The sequence below is a fragment of the Sorex araneus genome, chromosome 5 (genome assembly GCF_027595985.1).
Source record: "Sorex araneus isolate mSorAra2 chromosome 5, mSorAra2.pri, whole genome shotgun sequence".
Classification (NCBI taxonomy): Eukaryota; Metazoa; Chordata; class Mammalia; order Eulipotyphla; family Soricidae; genus Sorex; species Sorex araneus.
This window is the reverse complement of record NC_073306.1, coordinates 85,415,267-85,435,398: the sequence shown is the minus strand read 5'-3', so window position 1 is coordinate 85,435,398 and position 20,132 is coordinate 85,415,267. Positions and strand designations below refer to the sequence as shown.

Sequence of the window (20,132 nt, the reverse complement as noted above, 5' to 3'; positions counted from 1 at the left end):
GGTCAAGCCCTGACCTCCTGCAGGGCAGAGCAGGTACTCCAGCCTGTTGACCATCAGTCCATTCTGTTTCCACTTTTGTTTTTGTTACAAAGACCAGAGGTGACTTACACTACGGTTTTCTTTTTATGATTATTATTATTGTTGTTATTATTATTATTATTGTTTTCAGACTTTGAGCCATCCCAGCAGTGCTCAAGCACTTACTACTGGCTCTGGGCTTAGGGATCACTCCTGGCAGGGTTTGAGGGACCATATGGGGTGTCAGGGATTGAAGCTGGGTAGGCCTCATATAAGGCAAGGGCCATACCCGCTGTACCATCTCTCCAGGCCCCAACAGGTTCTCTCTTGACCTTCCATTGTCCTAGGGAAACAGGGACAGAGAGGGTTGGGGTCCCCTCACTGTTGGGGATGCCACCACTGAGCATTCATGTTCAGGTGCCTGCCGGGAGGAGGGGTTTGGGCCTGAGCCACCTCTTGACTTCGCCCCAGGGTGCTTCCTGTGTCCTGCCTCCTTGCTCTTGGCACTGTGGGTGCAGAACACCCCCTTCTCAAGGCAGCATCACCGGCCTCTGTGTTCCTCCCGGGCCCCGAGGAAGGGGTCTCCCAGGCCAGATGTTGGCCTCTCTGGCGGGGGCTGGGGGAGGGGCATCTTCCCGAGTCGCCTTCCAGGTGGAGGACACAGAGTGTCTCACTGAAGCGGGTCCAGCCCCCATTCCCAGTGGGGCCCAAGGAGGGGCGCCAGGAGCCTCTGCTCTGAGGGGGCCTGTCTGGTGCGCCATGGTCACCTCCTAGCTTCTTGCTTGGTGTCTGGAGTCGGGGTGGGGTGGGATGAGCCGGAACCTGGGGGCTTTGTGCTGGTGTGGGGTCAGTAGGGTCCAACCGGGTTTGAGTTGTTCAGTGGATGTTCTTGCTGGGGTCCAGATTGCTCCGTCTGTGGAAGCTCCCTCCCGTCCAGGGTGGGGGTTCAGACAGGGAGCGTCTGGGGCAGGGGTGCATTACTCTGCAGTTATTCGTGCAGGCATGCTGCCGTTCTCACTGAGCTACTTGGCTTTGCAGGGGAGCCGTAGGGAGGAGCCAGCAGCATGGGAGTTGTTCCCTTTTGCTGAGTCAAAGCACCTGCCTCGTCCCCATTGCCTCCTTGCTCCTGTCCCCCACTCACCACTCCAGAGCTAAGAGCCACGCCTCCGCCCTCCCTGTCCGAGACTGTAACCCTAAACACATCTTAGCTGTGAGCACTTCTCTGCCTTTGTTTTTGTTTGGGGCCCATGCCCAGCGATGCTCAGGGCTTACTCCTGGCTCTGCAACTCAGGAATCATTCCTGGCGGTGCTCGGGGGACCCTGTGGAATGCTGGGGGTTGAACTTGGGTTGGCCGCGTGCAAGGCAAGCGTCCTATCTGCTGTGTTATCACTCTGGCTCCAGTTATGAGCACTTTAAAAGGAAGCTGAGTCTGGGCGGAGGAAGGGGGCGTGATACTTAACCTGCTGCTCGGCTCCGATGCTGAGATTATTTCACAGGTCCTGGGGCAGCCAGGTCCAGCCTTCTGCTCAGCCCCCCAGGAAGAATGGCGTGTGGCAGGTGCAAAAGTCTCCGGGTGAGTCAGCTTGGGTGCTTACTGGGATCTGAGTCTTTGCAAGTTCCCCAGCTAACCTGCTCTACTACCCAATTCCTGTGCGTGGTGGGGGGCAGGGGGTGGGGAGACAAAGACAAAAAGAAAACCTGCTCCCCGGAACCTGCCTTCTTGAATAAAGCAAACAGAGAGCAGCCTTCATCCGGCACCTGAGTTGCTACCACCTCCCACCCACTGATTCTAGGACCCCCCGCTCCTAGGAAGGGCATCTCCATTGGGGGAGTCTACACCTGGTGGTGCGCAGGACTTACTCCTGGCTCTGCTCTCAGGAGTTGGGAGTTGTTGCCAGTTGTTCCTGTCAGTGCTCAGGGGACCATACGGGATGCTAGGAATCGAACCCAGGTTAGCCACATGCAAGGCAAGTGCCCTGCCTACTGTACTATGTTCCAGCCCCCAATCTTCTTCTCTTATGTATCTTTTCTTTTTTCTTACTTCGTGTGGGGGGGTGGGGGGGTCGAGTAGCACAGCAATGTCCTGGGGTTACTCCTGGCCTCTGCACTCAGGAATTACTCTTAGCAGTTCTGTTGCGACAGGGGTTGGCCACGTGCAAGGCAAGTGCCTGACCTGCTGTACTGTTGCTCTGGCCCACTTACGTCCTCTTTGTCGTAGGTGTCCAGAAGAGAGGGACAGAGGTGTATGTTGGCAACCTGCCTGTGGACATCTCGGAGGGACTTTTCCACATCATCACAGTGGCCTGGCCTCTCACCCCTTCTCTGTGCTGCCCTGAGCGCCCCTCCCTGCCATCCTGGGGTCTAATCCCAGAACAGCGCCTGCAGTGACCCTGGAGCCAGTGAGTGGACAGAAGGGCTCCTGCGCTTAGCCCTCCGCCCACAGGACCCACTGCTGCTCTGGGCCCACACGAGTTCCTGCCCTCCCCTGCCCAGTCCCCGAGGCCTCACTGACCCACCCTGATCCGAATCGAAAGCTGCTTGGGTCTCTCCCCTCACCCGAGATCACACACCCCTACCCCCACCTATGTTTCTTTGCTTTAGGGCCTGTGGTACTCAGGGGTTAATCCTGACTCTGTTCAGGGGTCAGTCCTGGCGGGATTCAGGGGACCCTTTGTGGTGGTGGGGATCGAACCCGGGACAACTGCCTGCAAGACAAGTGCTCTCCCCACTATACTGTCTCCCCCCTACCCCAGTCTCGACGCCTTCCACTAAGGGGCTTCTGTGCATGTGACTTCATGCCTCTTCTCTGTGAGCAAATCCAGCGGGGAGAGGGTTTGTTTGCTGTGTTCGTGGCACCAGAAATATTTTGCCCAGCCCAGGAGGTGCTGCCTCAGCACTGGTTGGATGAAGGAGCGGAGTGGAGGCCGTGGGTGCAGACGATGTTTTCACATGTTCTGAGCAGAAGAGAATCAGAGTACGGCCAGCGTGGGGTCAGAGGTGTCTGAGCTGAGTGCTCGCAGGCAGGGATTCAAGCAGCTTGTATACGTGTAGGGAGGGGACGTGACACAGAGGGTGGCCACTCGTGTCTGCGGCCCAGACCAAGTGCAAGGGCGGGGACCCCCCACCCCCAACCAAGTTGAGGCGGTGCAGGGGTTGGCTGGTCAGGCAGGTGGGATAGGACTCTTGGCTCTTCCCAGTGAAATCAGAACCGGGGGCATCATCTAGGAAGAAGAGGGGACCGGGAAGGTTTGTCAAGATGGGGATGCCAAGTGATTCTCTGGAGACCAGTGCGGGGCTGAGGACCACAGGCCCCAGAACAAACCCAGGGCTGGTGGTGCTGAGGAGGCAGGACAAGGCTGAGGGGGTGCAGGATGGATGGTGGAACAGGGGTGCCTGGAGCTTGTGGATAGCAGGAGGCACTTGACAGTAGGCGTGGGGAAGTGGCAGGAGTCAGAGAGAGGGTCTAGCACATGGGAATTTGGTTTTTGAGCCACACCAAGCAATGCTCAGGAATTACTCCTGGTGGTGCTTGGGGGACCATATGGGATGCCGGGGATCAAACCCAGGTTGGCTGCGTACAAGGCAAACACCCTCCCCGCTGTGCTATTGCTCCAGCCCCGCACAGGGGATTTGAAATGGCTGTTGGGTATTATTTTTTTTGTGTGTGTGTGTTGTTTCAAAAAGTCTCTTCTTGGGGGCTGGAGCAATAGTACAGTGGGTAGGGCATTTGCTTGCATGCGGCCGACCCGGGTTCGATTCCCAGCATCCCATATGGTCCCCTGAGCATCACCAGGGGTAATTCCTGAGTGCAGAGCCAGGAGTAACCCCTGTGCATCGCCAGGTGTGACCCAAAAACCAAAAAAAAAAAAAAAGGAAGAAAGTCTCTTCCGTTTTTATTATGTGCCGTGTTACTGTGGATGATGGTTTCATACATACATCATCACAACTCCACACTCACCCAAGTGTCCTTCCCTCCACAGAGCACCTGTTTCCCACCACCAGTGTCCCCCAACACCTCCCATCTGCCCCCCTTCTCCTTTCCCTCAGCTCAGTTCTATAGACCAAATTTCCAGTTCTGTTGTCTTTGGTTATTTGTTACTCCCTTACTATGTATATTTATTTATTTATTTAGGTGGGAATAATTGGGATACACCTGGTGGTGTGAGCTTACTCCTGGCTCTATGCCCAGGGATCATTTCTGGTAGAACTTAGGGAACCATATGGAGTGCCAGGGATTGAACCCGGGTTTATCACACACAAGGCAAGAGCCCTAAGTACTGTCTCTCTTGACCCTGTTAATAAAATTTTATTAGCACAAAGCCTCACACATTTCCTTACAAAGTTCTATTGGCACACAGTCATACACACTTTCTTATAAAATTTTATTAGCACACAGCCACACACATTCATTTTCTTATAAAGTTTTATTGGTACACAGCCACACACTTTCCTAATAAAGTTTAATTGACACACACATTTATTTATTTCCTTATAAATAAAGTTTTATTGGCACACATTCTTTTCTTTATAAATAAAGTTTTATTGGAACACAGCCACACACTTATTTCTTTATTATCCATGTCTACTTTTAGTCTACAAAGGGAATCTGAGTATTTCTTGCAAAGGCATAGACCTGCAAGCATAAATCATTTTCTGTCTGACCCTTTACAGAAGCTTGCTAGCCCCTGTTGATAGCAGTGGGGCCCGATTCTCACTGCACAGGAGCTTCAGTGGCAGAGTTCCTTGCATCTTTCCAACCACAGTGCCATGCCTGCCCTCACCCCCATAAATAAGATCAGGGTCCCCGAGAATAGACTCCAAGCTTTTAGATGTTCTTTAAAAACTGCTGAGATGATTTCAACATGCAGCCAAGGTCATTAACTATTGCTCTGTATTATGAAACAGATTCAGGAACTAGTTTTTATCCTAAAGAGAAGAAAATACTGGGTGCTGGATCCATGAGAAGGATGATTTCAAGTCAGTAGCCCTGTTTTCAAACCCTGACTCTTGATTGACTGTAATCTTAGGCAGTTTACCTCTCTCTCTTATTTTGTTGTTGCTCTTTTGTTATGGGGCTACACCTAGCAGTACTCAGGGTTTCTACTCAGGGTCACTCCGGACAAGACTTAGGGAACCATATGTGATGCTCAGGATCAAACTGGGGTCAGCTCTGCAAGGCAGATGCCTAGGCTGCTGTACTATCTCTCTAGCCCTTAGTTACTTATTGTATGGCTCTGAGAAGGAGGATGTCACAGAATGATTTCATTTTTCCATTTATTTTGTTTTATGTGGTTTTGTGGTGCTGGAAATCAAACCCAGAGCACTCAGACACAGGAGGCATGTACTCTACCACTGAGTTGCCTTCCTGGTCCTCAACCTTCATGTTCATTTTTGGGCCACATCCAGTGATGCTCCGGGCTTGCTCCTGGCTCTGCACTCAGGAATTACTCCTGGCAGTGCTCAGGGGACCATATGGGATGCTGGTTATCAAATCTGGGTCACCTGTCTGTAAGGCAAGCACCTTACCTGCTCTACTGTCTCTCTCCTAGTCTTAAAGATCAGGTGGGAAAATAGTCTATGGAAATGCCCCGTAAACTGGGAATGCCAAACATATATTCTTGTGCCCACAAATAGTTTGCTCAGCATCCTGTAGATTTATATGCAATAAACATTAAATATTTAAAAGTGAATCAAATTAGGAAATTTGAATTTAAATGTAATATAAACAACGAAGGCATCGGGGGAAAAAATGAGTTATTCATAAGGCATTTCTCTTTTCCTAAGCCAGCAAAGTGACTTTAGATGGTTAAAAGCCACTTTTAAAAAAAGATTGGTATAAATAAACATTTTTTTTCCCAAATAAAATTTTCTAGGGAGATTGGTTCATCACCACTGTGGGACTTACAAGTGTAATGTGCAGGTGGGAAGCTAAATTAGAAGTTGCCGTGGAACCTGCAGGAAAGCTTTTGTATCATGAGTCCATTAGAGACCTTCTGGAAAGTTCTCTGGGTCTGGGCAGGAACAGAGGCCCGGCTGCAGGGAGTCAAGGGAGTGGGCAGAGAGGAAACTAGGCAGTGGCAACCTGGCCCTGGCTCTTGCTTGCTCTTTGGCAGAAAAGAGAAAAAAGAGGGTGTAGCCCCAAAGGGCAGGCGGTTCATGGAGACCCTTATCTCAGTGCCTGTTTGCATTTGGGGAGGTGGGAAGCGGCTGATGGGGAGTGGGGCTGTGTCTGTACAATGGAGGCCAGACTCCCCTGGGGAAAGGGGCGGGGGAGGGCTCAGCAGCAACAGGTGATTCTCAGCAGGGAGGCGTGCACTCCCCTCCGTGTGCTGCCTCTTCATCTCTCGCCTGTTTGTCCCCGGGGTCCCAGCAGCCCCCTAAATCGTAAGCCTGTCGTCAGTTCAGATCCCCAGCCTCAGTTATACCCAGTGGCCACATCCCTCACGGGGCAGGTTTGTCGAGTGGCCACTGAATGCTGGAAGCAAGAAGTGAAGGCAGGGCCTTGTGAATGAGTTAGCTCAGGGGCCGGCCTTCTGGGCTGCTCAGGTTAAAGCGGGCCCCAGCCCAGGCAGAGATAAGGGGGACATGGCCCCAGATTGCTGTGGCTCAAAGTTGCTTCTCCTGGGAGCCTGCCCTCACTTGCTCCTGTCTATATCCCCTTTCCTGGGGCCTGTCTCCTTGTCGGTAGCCTCACCCCTGCTGACCTGTCCAGGCCCAACCTCTCTCCTCCTGGCCTCTGTGAGCACATCACTGAGCGCATACACAGAGACACACACAGAGAAGCACTCTCATACAGACACACGCACACACTCATACACACATACAGACACATAAACACACTCAGAGCAGTGCCGATGGGTTCTCGGTAAATGCACTGGGCAGGGCTCAGCCAAGCAGTGGGAGAGCCGAATCTTGAGAACAGGATATCAATGACATCTCTGGGTCTTTCTCTTTCAAACGCTGCCCTTGCAGGTGGAGATTCTGTACTGCTAAAGGACGTTAGCCCTTCCCATGTCCACAAAGTCCAGAATGGGTGCAAGTGGTAATGACCTTCATTGTGTGGGAAGCGACTCCTTCCCCTACCCGTCCTGCTCCCGGGCAGCCACTGCCAGCTGCCAAAGCCACACCCGCGAGGACTTGGCACAGTGGCTTGAGGGGACCCCTCTTCTGTATAATCCTGACCCCGCAGCTGGTCCCACTTCAGTGTGGACACCCGGAGACCCAGGTTTGTTTCTGGCTCTGTCCTTGCCGATGTCTCAGCTCCTCCATTGCTGTCCCCTTGGAGTGGGCAGAGAGGAAGGGGAACTTGGCACCTTGGGTGCCCAGGAAGTTGGACACCCATCTTTTCTCATTTCCAGGGCCAGAACTGTGCTTTGAACTCGGGATGGACTCGAGAGGAACCTGGAACCAGAGCCACATGGTTGGGGGATCAAGCCTACCGTGACTTTGGTCCCTGGTGCCAGCACTGCCCTGTGTGGGTGCGGATGAGAGAGACCACCATCACGTGCCTGCTAGTGCTCAGGGACTGCTCCCAGGTCTGTGCCTAGGGCATCACTCCCGTGCTCACTCCTGCAGTGCTCAGGAATCATGCCCTGCTGGCTCTAGCATCCCTCCGGTCCTGGTACCCATTCTAAGGAATGGCAGCATTGGGTGGTGGCATTGGGGTGCAGACGTCACCAAGTCTAGTTGCAGGGGCCTCACATGCTGGTCCAGCCCTTCCCCTCCCATCTGCAGACCATGCAGGTCCAGAACCTTCCTGCTGGGCTGTGAAAATGTTACTTCCTCTTCAGGCTGAGGCCATGGCTTAGGTGATTGAGTACATGCAAGGCCCCAGGTTTGATCCCTGGCACTGATAACCCCCAGGCATTGACAGGTGTGGTCCTGTGGCCTCTGTACACCGCTGGCCATACATCCCCTGTGGCCCCTGTAAAGCAACTTAGTGCCGCTTAAGCCATGGTCCCCCAGTCATGCAACGAGTGGAGTGGGACAGCAGATGGGACAGGAAGTGGCTGGGCCTCGTCGTGCAGAGGGACCCTCGGGAGCCTGTGCTCCCTGCCCAGCCAGGTGTGAGCCTGGCCACACTGGGTGGCTGGCCATGTTCCCGCGCCCCACCTGCTGAGATGTGTCACGGCTGCCTCTGTCCTCTGCAGCTTTGCTTTCGTCCATCTGGGCTCAAGCAGAACGTGGCCCTCGCCGTGCAGAAGCTGAACGGGTCGTTCTTCCATCAACAGAAACTATATTTGAATTCAAGTAAAAATGTTCCCAAGAGGACGCAGGACGTGGCCAGGGGTGCCTGGGAGCTGCCGGTATGGATTCTGAGCCCCTCTCCTCTTGTCTGGGGTGTCTGCATGACCCTTGTTCCAAGGCTGCAGGGCGCGGGGCCTCCCCTCCTGCCATCTGCTCTCTCGTGCTACAGAAAAGGCAGGAGTTGGGGTGGCACAAGGGACTGTTCACAGATGGCCGTGGGGTCTGGGCAGAAAGCGTGGCGTTTGCCAGCCAGGGAAGGCCCCTCTCGATGGACAGGAGGGCTTCGGGCATCCCTGAGTGTGGGGGTCGTTGCAAGTGTGCGCCTCAGAGCAGCAGCCGTTGCTGGCACAGCCCCCAGACTGCCACGGGGAGGGTTAAGGCGAAGATAAATGAAATCTGCTTCCTCATGGGAAGGCAAATAATAGCCAAAGTGTGAGAATAATGTTGGGGAGACTGTGATGGGCGGCTTTTGGGGGGTGCAGGGGGACCTTTAGCCCCTCCGGCTCCCTCCCCAAGATGTTTCCCAAAGTGAGTGATATCATCCCCCTTGGGATCCCTGGAGAAATCCAGAGGGTGGGAGTGGCCTCAGGTACAAGTGGGGACTTCACGGAACAGGGAGGTTTGAAGGCAGATTTCCAGGGGCTGCCGAGTGGTTTGTTTCTCCCTGGAAAGGGGGCAGTCAGGGGGCTGGAGCGATAGCACAGCAGGTAGGGCATTTGCCTTGCATGCAGTCGACCCGGGTTTGATTCCCAACTTCCCATATGGTCCCCCAAGCACCGCCAGGAGTAATTCCTGAGTACATGAGCCAGGAGTAACCCCTGTGCATCACCAGGTGTGGCCCAGTCAGCCAAGTGTGTTCTGGGGGGGTCTCAGTTCTCAGGTGAAGGTGAGCGGGAGGCACTGGGTCCCCTTGTTAATAAGCATACGACTCCACTCACATGCAAGAAAAAAACTGAGCCACACGAGTTAGCTCTTCTAGGGAGGAGAGATGCCCAACAGTGTGGGGGGACCCCAGCACGTTTTCAGGGCTCCTGCTGGAAAGGGGAGAGACCGTGGAGAGCGACAGTGCCCTCTTCCATGGGGGGCTACTTCTAGCACAGTTCTGCTTGGGCTTTTTTGGCCCTGAGGGCTTGGAATGCGGGGGGGAGGGGCGGCATTTTAAGGCAGGCCTGGGGCTGCTGCTGGGGGCTCAGTCAGCAAGGAGAGAGAAGCGTCTTGGCAGGCAGGGTCCTCCCCAGAGCTGGACTCTTGGAACTGGATGTTGTGAGCTGGACTGGAGTGGCCGCCTCTCAGCTGCCAAGTGCTAGGGATGGAACCTTGATTTCGTGCATGCAGGACACGTGCTCTGTCCACTGTGCTGCCTCTCAGTACTCTTCCATTTCTTTTATTTTTAATTTAAATTGTTTGGGGCTCATACCCAGTGTGCTCAGGGCTTACTCCTGGTTCTGTGCTCAGGGGGTTACTGGTAGTGGGGCTCAGGGGACCTATTGGTGTGCCTGGGATCGAACCCTGGTTGGCGGTGTGCAAGGCAAGCACCCCACCTGCTGTACTATCTCTCCCCCTTCCCCCATGTCCTCTCAGTGCCACCTGTATGTATGGGAGCCATGGGGCCAGACCACCTGCTGGTGTCTGCTGCATCTGTCCCTCCCCCCATTCGAAGGTGACCTCTGCTTCTGGGTCACCGTCTCTCCTTCCTGGGGTAACTCATGATTCCTGGCGTTTGGGGGGATCCAGAAGTGACCCCTCATTGGCTGTGTCTTCCAGGCCCCTCCCCCTCACAGCCTCCTCATTGCTGATCAGAAGCCTCTCCAGAAGGCCTGATTCAAGCATTGCATGCCACTTCACCCACCCACCCTTTCTCTGATGCCCATTTAATTCTGGAAGAGGATCGTCTCAAACAGGTGATGAGCATCAGTCACCGAGAATTTGGGCAGATTGATGGTGTTCACCTCAGACCCTATTTCTCCACCCCCATCATTTTTTATTTTTATGAAGTTGTTCACAATGATTTATTACATTCAATATTCCAACACCAATCCCACCACCATTACACCTTCCCACTACCATTATTTTGAATTTTCCCACCACCACCCAAGCCTGCCCCCAAAGGAGGTCCTAAATTTATTTTGCATGGCTTGTTATGAATAATGTGCTAAAAATAATTCAAAAAAGTTTTCTTAGAAGAATGTGTGAAGATTGTTATATCTCACCCGAGAGCCATTAAGCCCTTGTATAAGAGATTACTAACATGCTGTTACATGTTGAGTCTTGTGTGCTAATATCTATTTTTTAGATTGAGATCGATTGCCTTCTACCTTATCCACAACAAATGTGGTGTGCTACTCTTTTTTTTTTTTTTTGCTTTTTTGGGTCACACCCAGCAATGCTCAGGGGTTACTCCTGGCTTTGCACTCAGGAATTGCTCCTGGCAGTGCTTGGGGGACCATATGGGATGCCGGGGATCGAACCCGGGTCGGCCGCGTGCAAGGCAAACGCCCTACCCGCTGTGCTATCGCTCTGGCCCCAGTGGTGTGCTACTCTTGATACATCCGTCCGAGGAGTAGAGTATGAAAGCTCCTGCAGCTGCAAAAGCAACCGTGCGCTTCAAGGATTCTAAACTATTGAATAGGGTGATACCGCTGGAGATGACCTTGGGATCGGGAGGCATCTCTGCAGCTTGTTGTGAATCTCTGGATCATGGCTGTTAATGAGCTTATATGGCGCTGGAGGAAGTTTGTGGGTGTGACTGCCAGGTTTCAGGAAAGACAGGGAAATGGGGGGAGGTTGCCCATTTCCAACTCCATGGGAGCCTGGAGATTTTGGTCACAAAAACTGCATACCTGTTTTTCAGCAGATTCATTCTCATGTGTGAGGGGCTTGTCATGAGCCTGTGGAGGTTGGCCAGGAGCGTGGCATCATTGGATTCTGGAGGCTTTTGGCTTCTGAGGCTCTACTGAGGCTGGGCTGGGTTCACCAGCTCACCTCTGGGTACCCTAGAAACCAGGATCAGCCTGGTGTGGCATCTGGAGTCATCTCTGTGGCTTGTGGCTCTCTTCCGAGATTTACTTGTGAGTCTTCAGGCCCTATTTTAAAGAGCAAGTATGAAGCCTCCAATCTAACAGTGAGATGCTGCAGACCCCATGCACTGCCCCCTGCCGTCTCTGCTCTCCACTGCCTCTGTTTCCTTAACTCAGAGTCAGGGGCTGTGAACAGCCAGGTGCAGCTGGCCTCCCCTCTCCAGGGACCTGCTCTGAGTTGAACTCAGCCACCCACCTCTGCCTGTTCTCCATCCTTGCTGATGGCCCCAGGCCTTCCCACACTGTCAAACTCACCTGCTCAGAGTTTTCAGGCATTTCTGTTATTTCCTCTTTGTTATTAAACCCAATGAATTTGTTTCCATCTCAGTCTCTCTCCCTCTCTCCCTCTCCCTCTCCCTCTCCCTTTCTCTCTCCTTCCCTCCTCCCCTTCCCCCACACCCAGCAATGCTCAGGGGTTACTCCTGGCTCTGCACTCAGGAATTACTCCTTGCAGTGTTTGGGGGACCATTTGGAATGCTGGAGATCGAACCCGGGTTGCCACGTGCGAGGCAAAGACCCTACCTGCTGAACTATCAGCCCCAAGAGTGTGTATTTTTTTTTTGCTTTTTTTTGGGTCACACCCAGCGATGCTCAGGGGTTACTCCTGGCTTTGCACTCAGGAATTACTCCTGGCGGTGCTTGGGGGACCATATGGGATGCCGGGGATCGAACCCGGGTCGGCCGCGTGCAAGGCAAACGCCCTACCCGCTGTGCTATCGCTTCGGCCCCAAGAGTGTGTATTTTTCAACTTCCTTTGGGTGCTGTCTTCTCCCCTCACATACCCCTTACCCCCACTTCTCAGCTGAAATCACCCACCTTCCTATCCTCTGGCTCTGGCCAGCCTGTTCGTCAGGGCTCTGGAACGTGTTTATGACCGTCACAGGGCCACTTTTCTGCTCATTCCACCTCATTGGTGGCTCCAGTCTCACTGAAGCCTCCTTTAAGGTGGGTCCAATTCTCAGACTTCCTTATAAATTCATCATTTTTTTATTGTAAGTTGGCTATTGTGGATGATTATCACAGAGAAGTGGTGATAGTCTTTAGTGTCGATCTTTTTCTTAGCAAAAAGTGAAATGTCTGGTTAATCTCCTAATCTAGTCAAGGTAGGTTTTTGCTGTCAGTGGGTCCCTCTGTACTTCCTGGGCCAAGTCCTTTTGTCCTGAGGCTCAGAAAGACCATGGTGGGATCTTGGGTTAGAGTCTTGGGGTATTCCCCCATTTGGCTGGGAAGCAGCTGCAATCCCATACCTGCTCTCCCAGCTCCCTCTCTGCACAACACCCCTCCTGCCCCCATGGCACCCCTCCTCCCCCCATGGCATCCCTCCTCCCCCCATGGTACCCCTCTTTTCCCTCCCATGGTACCCCTCCTTCTCCCATGGCACTCCCCCTTCCCCCATGGCACCCCTTCTTCTCCCCATGACACCCCTCTTTCTCCCCATGGTACCCCTCCATCCTGCCATGGTACCCCTCCTCCCCCCATGGTACCCCTCTTTTCCCTCCCATGATACCCCTCTTTCTTTCCCCAGGGCACCCCTCCTTCCTGGGCATCCTGGAACCCGCCCTGCATAGTAGGAGCACTTTAGATTGTGTCCTAGATATATTTTACCTGGAAACAGAACATTCCAGATGTATATACATTCTTCCTAAAATAAAATGAGAGACACTGTATGGTTCACTCCACAAGGCCAGGAAAGCCTTGATATCAAACCAGACATAAGATCTTAAGGAAGCTTGTAGGCTTACTTCACTCTTGAGCATGCTCACGACATTTCTAAATAAAATACTGGCAAAGTGAAGTCAGCCTTTGCTGGTGAAGGGAGAATATCCTGACAAGCTCGCCCCCCAAACATACTAAAAGTAGTTTAATATTAGAAAAACTTGGTCTTTCACTAACAGATTAAAGGATAAAAACTATGATTATCTTAAATAGAAACAGCAAAAGCATTGAACAAAATTTAGCTCAAATTTATGGTTTTAAAAAAATAAGTATTCTTAGTTGCTGAAACTAGGATATTCTCAACCCAATAAAAGCTATCTACCAAAACCTCACAGAAAACAGTATTTTAAGAGAGGAAACGTGAACATTCTCTTTAAAAGTAAGAACTAAACAAGGACGCCCACCACCTCTCCAGCATATACTGTGACGGGCCTTGTTCTGTTCTATAGGACAAGAAAGACAAAGCCTTAAATTTTAGAATGGGAGGAACAAAAGTGTTATTGTTTATTAATAGAATTTCTTTATGTTGGAGGACTTCATCTACAAGTTATTAGAAATAATACTTTAAGGGGTAGGACCTAAGAGATCCTGTACACCAAAATCAATTGCATTTCTATTTGCCATGACTGAGAAACCACAAAAATAACTTGTAAAAATAGATTTTTTTTTTTGCTTTTTGGGTCACACCCCGGTGATGCACAGGGGTTACTCCTGGCTCTTCACTCAGGAATTACTCCTGGCGGTGCTCAGGGAACCATATGGGATGCTGGGAATCGAACCTGGGTCGGCCGTGTGCAAGGCAAACGCCCTACCCGCTGTGCTGCTGTGCTATCACTCCAGCCCCAAAAGCAGATCGTTTTTTAAGAGCAATTTAAAAGGCATCAGGTCCCTACGGAGGAAATCCAACAGAAGGGGAGTGTGGCCTTCTGTTGGGGGCAGTCCTAAACTTTCTGGAAGTCTGTCAGCGCTGGGAGAGGGCTTTGTGGCTGACGTGCCTTCCTGGGAGTGGCCTGGAATGTGATACCCAGTTGCCCCCACGTGTCCTGAGCATGATCCCGGCAGCTCTGCCAGCACCGCCCCTGCAGCGTGTGACCCCTGCAAGCACGGCAGCTCAAATGTGTGTGAGCACACGTGAGTCTGAAGCTGAATGTGTGAACATCAAGACCCACTGACCCTGCGTGCGACCCCAGGCTCTGCAACGCTGATAGAGGGAAGGGGAAAATAAGTAAAAAACATATAACGAAAAGCAAGTCATAATGGAAAGCTCACGAAGAAGTAGGAAAAGTTTCATGATCATCAATAGAAACAGTAAGAATTATTTGGGGATGGAGAGATAGTATAGGAGTTAAGACACTTGTCTTCAACTGATCCCAGTTCTATCCTAGAGTCCCCATAGAGTCCCCTAAGCCTGCCAGGAGTGACCCCAGGGCAGCAGCTGGTATGGTCCAAACCTCAACAAAGTAATTTAAGATGTCCCCCAGTTTATCTATTCAAAATCCCCAGAAAAACTGAGATTTTCTCAGTCATGGAACAGGCTGGTTCTAAAGCTTAGAAGAATAGGGGCTGGAGCTGTAGCACAGTGGGTAGGGCATTTGCTTTGCACACGGCCAACCCGGGTTCGATTCCCAGCATCCCATATGGTCCCCCGAGCACCACCAGAAGTAATTCCTGAGTGCATGAGCCAGTAGTAACCCCAGTGCATCAGTGGGTGTGACCCAAAAAGAAAAAAAAAAGAAAAAAAAGCTTAGAAGAGTAAAAGCCCAAGAAAATCTATGGTACTTCTTCCTGAAAAGGAATCTGGGAGACCTTGACAGGCATATGAGAAGATATCACAGAGCTGACCCAAGGCTGGTCAGTTTGAACAAAATATGCTGGAGAGGTTAGAAAGAGGTTCATGTCAGTGCAGAATCTACTGGTGCGAGAATGAGCACTGGTTATAAGACCAGGATAAGACATTTAAAAAGTGAAATTGTATCTCAGCCTTACCAAGGTGTAGAAGCAAATCCCAGACAAACTAGAATTCAATATGAAAGATACATTTTACACCTTTGGGGGGTGTGGGGGGTCAGATATATTAAAGCACAAATGGTTCATAGGAAGGGCTGGAGTGATAGTACAGAGAATAGGGTGCTTGCCTGACTTTATTTATTTTTAATGTTTGTTTGTTTTTTTTTTTTTGCTTTTTGGGTCACACCTGGCGATGCACAGGGGTTACTCCTGGCTCTGCACTCAGGAATTACTCCTGGCGGTGCTCAGGGGACCATATGGGATTTGAACCCGGGTTGGCTGCGTGCAAGGCAAACGCCCTACCCGCTATGTTATCGCTCCAGCCCCTGACTTTTTTTTTTTTTAAACTAAATCACCAGATACATAGGTACTAAGTTGTTCGTGATTGGTTTTGGTATCCAATCCCATCACCAGTGTACATTTCCCACCACCAATGTCTCCAGTTTCCCTCCTTTCATCCTCTACCCAGCCTTCCTCTACAGCAGGTACTCCCCCCATCTCTCTCTCTCTCTCTCTCTCTCTCTCTCTCTCTCTCTCTCTCTCTTTCTCTCTCTCTCTCTCTCTCTCTCTCTCTCTCTCTCTGGGCGCTATGGTTTGCAATACAGGTGCTGACAGGTTATCATGTATATCCCTTTGCCTACTTTAAGCACTCAATTCTTGTCCTGAATGATCATTTCCAACTATCATTGTTACAGTGGTCCCTTCTTTGTCCTAACTGCCCTCTCCCCAACAATTGTGGCAAGCTTCCAAGCATGGGCCAATCCTCCTGGCCCTCATTTCTACTGTCCTTAGGAAATAGCCTCATGCTATGTTTTTTATATCCATAAATGAGTACAGTAATTTTATGTCCCTCTCCTCCTGACTCATTTCATCCAGCATTCTAATCTCCATCTATTAGTCAATTTCAGGACTTCATTTTTTTCTTGTGGCTGGATAGTATTCTATTGTGTAGATGTACCATAGTTTCTTTATCCAGTCATCTGTTCTCAGACACTCAGGTTGTTTCCAGATTCTGGCTATTGTGAATAGTGCTGCAATGAACATAGTAGTGAAGATGCATTTCTGCTGTGTGTTTTGGGCACCCAGAGCATATTCCAAGCAGTGGTATTGCTGTATTATATAGAAGTTCAATTTCTAGTTTTTGTTTTTGTTTTGCTTTTTGGGTCACACCCGGCAATGCACAGGGGTTACTCCTGGCTCTGCACTCAGGAATTACTCCTGGCGGTGCTCAGGGGACCATATGGGATGCTGGGATTTGAACCAGGGCTGGCCACATGCAAGTCAAATGCCCTACCTGCTGTGCTATCACTCCAGCCCAATTTCTAGTTTTTTGAGGAATGCCCATATTGTTTTCCAAAAAGGCCGGACCAGTCAGCATTACCACCAACAATGAAGGAGAGTCCTTTCTCCCCATATCCCCGTCAGCACTGGTGGTTCTTTTTCTTTTTGATGTGTGCCAGTCTCTTTAGTGTAAGGTGATATCTCATTATTTATTTTGATTTGCATCTCCCTGATGATTAGTGATGTAGAGCATTTTTTTTCATGTACTTTTTGGCCGTTTGTATTTCTTCTTTGAAAAAGTTTCTTTTCTCATTTTTTGATGGGGTTGAACTTCTTTTCTTATAAAGTTCTACCAGTGCCTTGTATATCTTTGATATTAACCCCTTATCATATGGGTATTGGATTTTTCCCATTCCACAGACTGTCTTTGCATCTAGGTCACCATTTCTTTTGAGGTGCAGAATCTTCTTAGTTTAATATAGTCCCATTTGTTTATCTTTGCTTCCACTTGCTTGGTCAATGGTGTTTCATCTTTAAAGATGCCTTCAGTTTCAGTGGAGAGTTCTTCCTCCAAAAAAAGTTTAGTTATAAAAGAGCAGCTGGAATGACCTCTATGACAGGGGTTGTCTCAGACTTGTGGGAGGGACCCCCAGGTTCAATCCCACCTTCCTGCATGATTTACTGAGATTGCTTCGTAGGAACCCCCAGGTCCAGGGAATTAGTCTTCAAAAGGTACTATTTTCTTTTGTTTTGGAATCACACCCAGCAGTGCTTAGGGGTTACTCCTGGCTCTCTACTCAGGAATTATTCCCGGCTGTGCTTGGGGGACCATATTGAGTACGGGGGTCAAACCCAGGTCGAATGGTTGCAAGGCAAGCAGCCTACCTGCTGTGTTATTGCTCAGGCCCCTCAGAAGTTACTGTTCAGGAAGATTAGTTTGACCCAGAAAGTGGAAGATATTTGCAATAAAAGAACCAATATTAGGACAGCACTCAGTTTTCAGCACTTCAGGCCCACACTCTTTTTCCACACCAAACCAAGAACATTTCCCTGAGGCCCTCTGGGGAGTACCTCTCAGTGGTCTTTGCCCTGCCCCCCCATCCCATTGGCAGGAGCAAAGACTGAACAGGCATTGCCATAGACCCAAAGCCTCTTTCCCTACGTCCCCGCCCCGCACTCCCTTTCCCGGCCCCTGACTACCAGAAACAGTTGCCTCTGTATTTCTCCGATTTCGAGTGTGTTCTATACATTGAACAATCCAAGTCGGTAAGCTTGGGGGATTGGCTTTTTTCCATGAGCGTGTGCATATGTTTTGGGTCACACTTGTGGTACTCAGGGCTCGTTCCTGGCTCTTAGTTCAGGGATCACACTGGAAGGGTTTGGGAGACCTTATGGTGATCCGACCTGGGGCAGCCTCTTGAACTAGGGTCAGCCTTCACCTCTGTTCACTCAGTCCCTCAGTCGTTGCTTTTTAATGCAGAGCAGTATGGCTCAGCAATTCAGAATTGGCTTAGACACCCATGACAGAGTGTCTGGGTCAGGGGTCCAGAGCTATAGGATGGTGGGTCGGGCAGTTGGCTTGCGTGGGCTGACCTGGGCTCAGGCTCTGGCATCCTGTAGCACCATGTGGAGTCATTCCTGAGACCAGCACCGGGTGTGGCTCCAAAACAAAATGAAAACATCTGGGTCAGTTTCTTACATCTCCACCCCACGCACCTGTACTGTCTGTGGGCTGGTGGTTGGAGACCCTCAGAGCTAGATGTTTCTGGTTTGGGGTTTTTGCTTTTTGCTTTGTTTGGGGGCCACACCCATTGGTGCTCCAGGGATCACTGCTGGTGTGTTCGAAGGACCCCTGTGTGGTGCCGGGGATTGAACCCACCTTGGCCACGTGCAAGGCAAGTGCCCTTCCTGCTGTCCGGTCGCTTCAGCCTCATAGCTTGCTGTTTTGTCCTGGCTGATTTTGTTTCTGTTTGCAGATCTTTAGATCTGAGTGTCCCTGAGACCCAATAGATCAAACTGGATTGAATTTGCCTCCTTCTCATTCATGAAGATTTGTTGTACAGTCTAAGAACTTGGGACCAGCTCTAGATCTTAATGATTTTTTCCCCTTGACAATTACGTAGCTTTATGTTTTCTGTTTAAGTCCATGATTTTTTTTTTGGGTTAATTTTTGTATCAACTGTGGAACTTGATTTCTAGCTTTTTTCTGATAGATGGCCAGCACCATCTGTTGCCCCAGCAACATTAAAAAAAAAAAAACAGTATTTTTTTCCTTTAAATTGAATTTGCAGCTTTATAAATAGTTGGGCATATTTGTGTGGGTTTATTTCAGCTTCTCAGTTTTATTCCATTGATGTGTGTGTCTGTGCCTCTAAACATAGTCTCGGTTCTGTAGCTATAAAAGCAATATTGATATGGGTAGGCCGATTCCTTCCACTTTAGTCTTTTTTAAAAGTATTTCAGGCAGGGGCTGGAGCAACAGTACAGTGGGTAGGGCATTTTCCTTTCACTCCTCAGTCACCCCCAACCCCCTCCTGCATGATTCCCCACCAAGCACTGCCAGGAGTAATCCCTGAGCATGACTGGGTGTAGTCCCAAATGAAAAAGGTTTTTTTTTTTTTTTTTTTTTTTTTGCTTTTTGGGTCACACCTGGCGATGCTCAGGAATCACCCCTGGCAGTGCTCAGAGGACCATATGGGATGCTGGGAATCGAACCCGGGTCGGCTGCATGCAAGGCAAACGCCCTACCCGCTGGGCTATCGCTCCAGCCCCACGAAACGAAAAAGTTTTAGGCAGGGGACAGAGAGATAGCATAAGGGTCCCTCACTTGCCCTTACTTGCTTTGCCTTAGCTTTGTTTGATCCCCAGCCCACATGTGACCTCCCAGCATGGCCAGGAGTGACCCCTGAACAGAGTCTGCAGTGGGCCATGAACACAGCAGGGCTTGACCTAGAAATAAAAGTTTAGGCAGGTCAGAGATGGAGCTCAAAAACTGGCTTAATCTAGGACTAAATCTCCAGGCCACATGGTGGCAGAGGACCTGGGCTGTCCCTCCCCAGGTCTCTGCCTGCCCAGGAGACTGGCTGTCACACCCACAATTTGCCTCCGGGCGCCATCTTAGCGCACCAACAGCCCTGGCCCAGAGACTCCCAATTGAATCCCAAAATGGATTAGTGCCATACAGAGATGTCTCTGGAACCCAACCACTTACAATCTAGAAATTTACATTTACAATCACAGGCACATGAGTTCTCATGATATTCAAAATAAGCGATGGAAAATAAATTATCTAGCATCTGCCCCTGGCAGGTAGGCTTGAACAGTGGTGGGAAAATTCCAGCAAAACAATGCCCCAAATTAGAGAGTATTGGGGAGATTGTCTGCCACAGAGGCAGGGTGAGGACTGGGATGTGGGGGGAGGGGATACTGGGGACATCAGTGGTGGAGAGTGTGCACTGGTGGAGGGATGGGTGTTCCATCTTTATACAGCTGAGTCTCAAACATGAAAGTTTTGTAACTATTTCACAGTGATACAATAAAATAAAAAAAGTAATGTGGAGTTCATGCTTAATTCAATCAGCTTAATCAATGGCTGAACAAATATCAGTACTCCTACATTATTAAAAAAAAAAAAAAACAGGGGCTGGAGAGATAGCACAGCGGGTAGGGTGTTTGCCTTGCACGCGGCCTGACCCGGGTTCGATCCCCAGTATCCCATATGGTCCCCTGAGCACCACCAGGGGTAATTCCTGAGTGCAGAGCCAGGAGTGACCCCTGTGTATCGC

General features: G+C 50.5%; 1 protein-coding gene across 1 annotated transcript in view; it reads left to right on the top strand.

Annotated features, from left to right (window-relative positions):
- Positions 1-1,495: 1,495 nt before the first annotated feature.
- Positions 1,496-20,132, top strand: part of TDRD10 (tudor domain containing 10) — a 31,248-nt gene continuing 12,611 nt past the window's right edge. Inside the window, 5 exon segments of the mRNA XM_012935136.2 lie at positions 1,496-1,592; positions 2,238-2,317; positions 7,015-7,061; positions 8,170-8,192; positions 8,195-8,325. Coding sequence (XP_012790590.2) covers positions 1,496-1,592; positions 2,238-2,317; positions 7,015-7,061; positions 8,170-8,192; positions 8,195-8,325 — 378 coding nt within the window.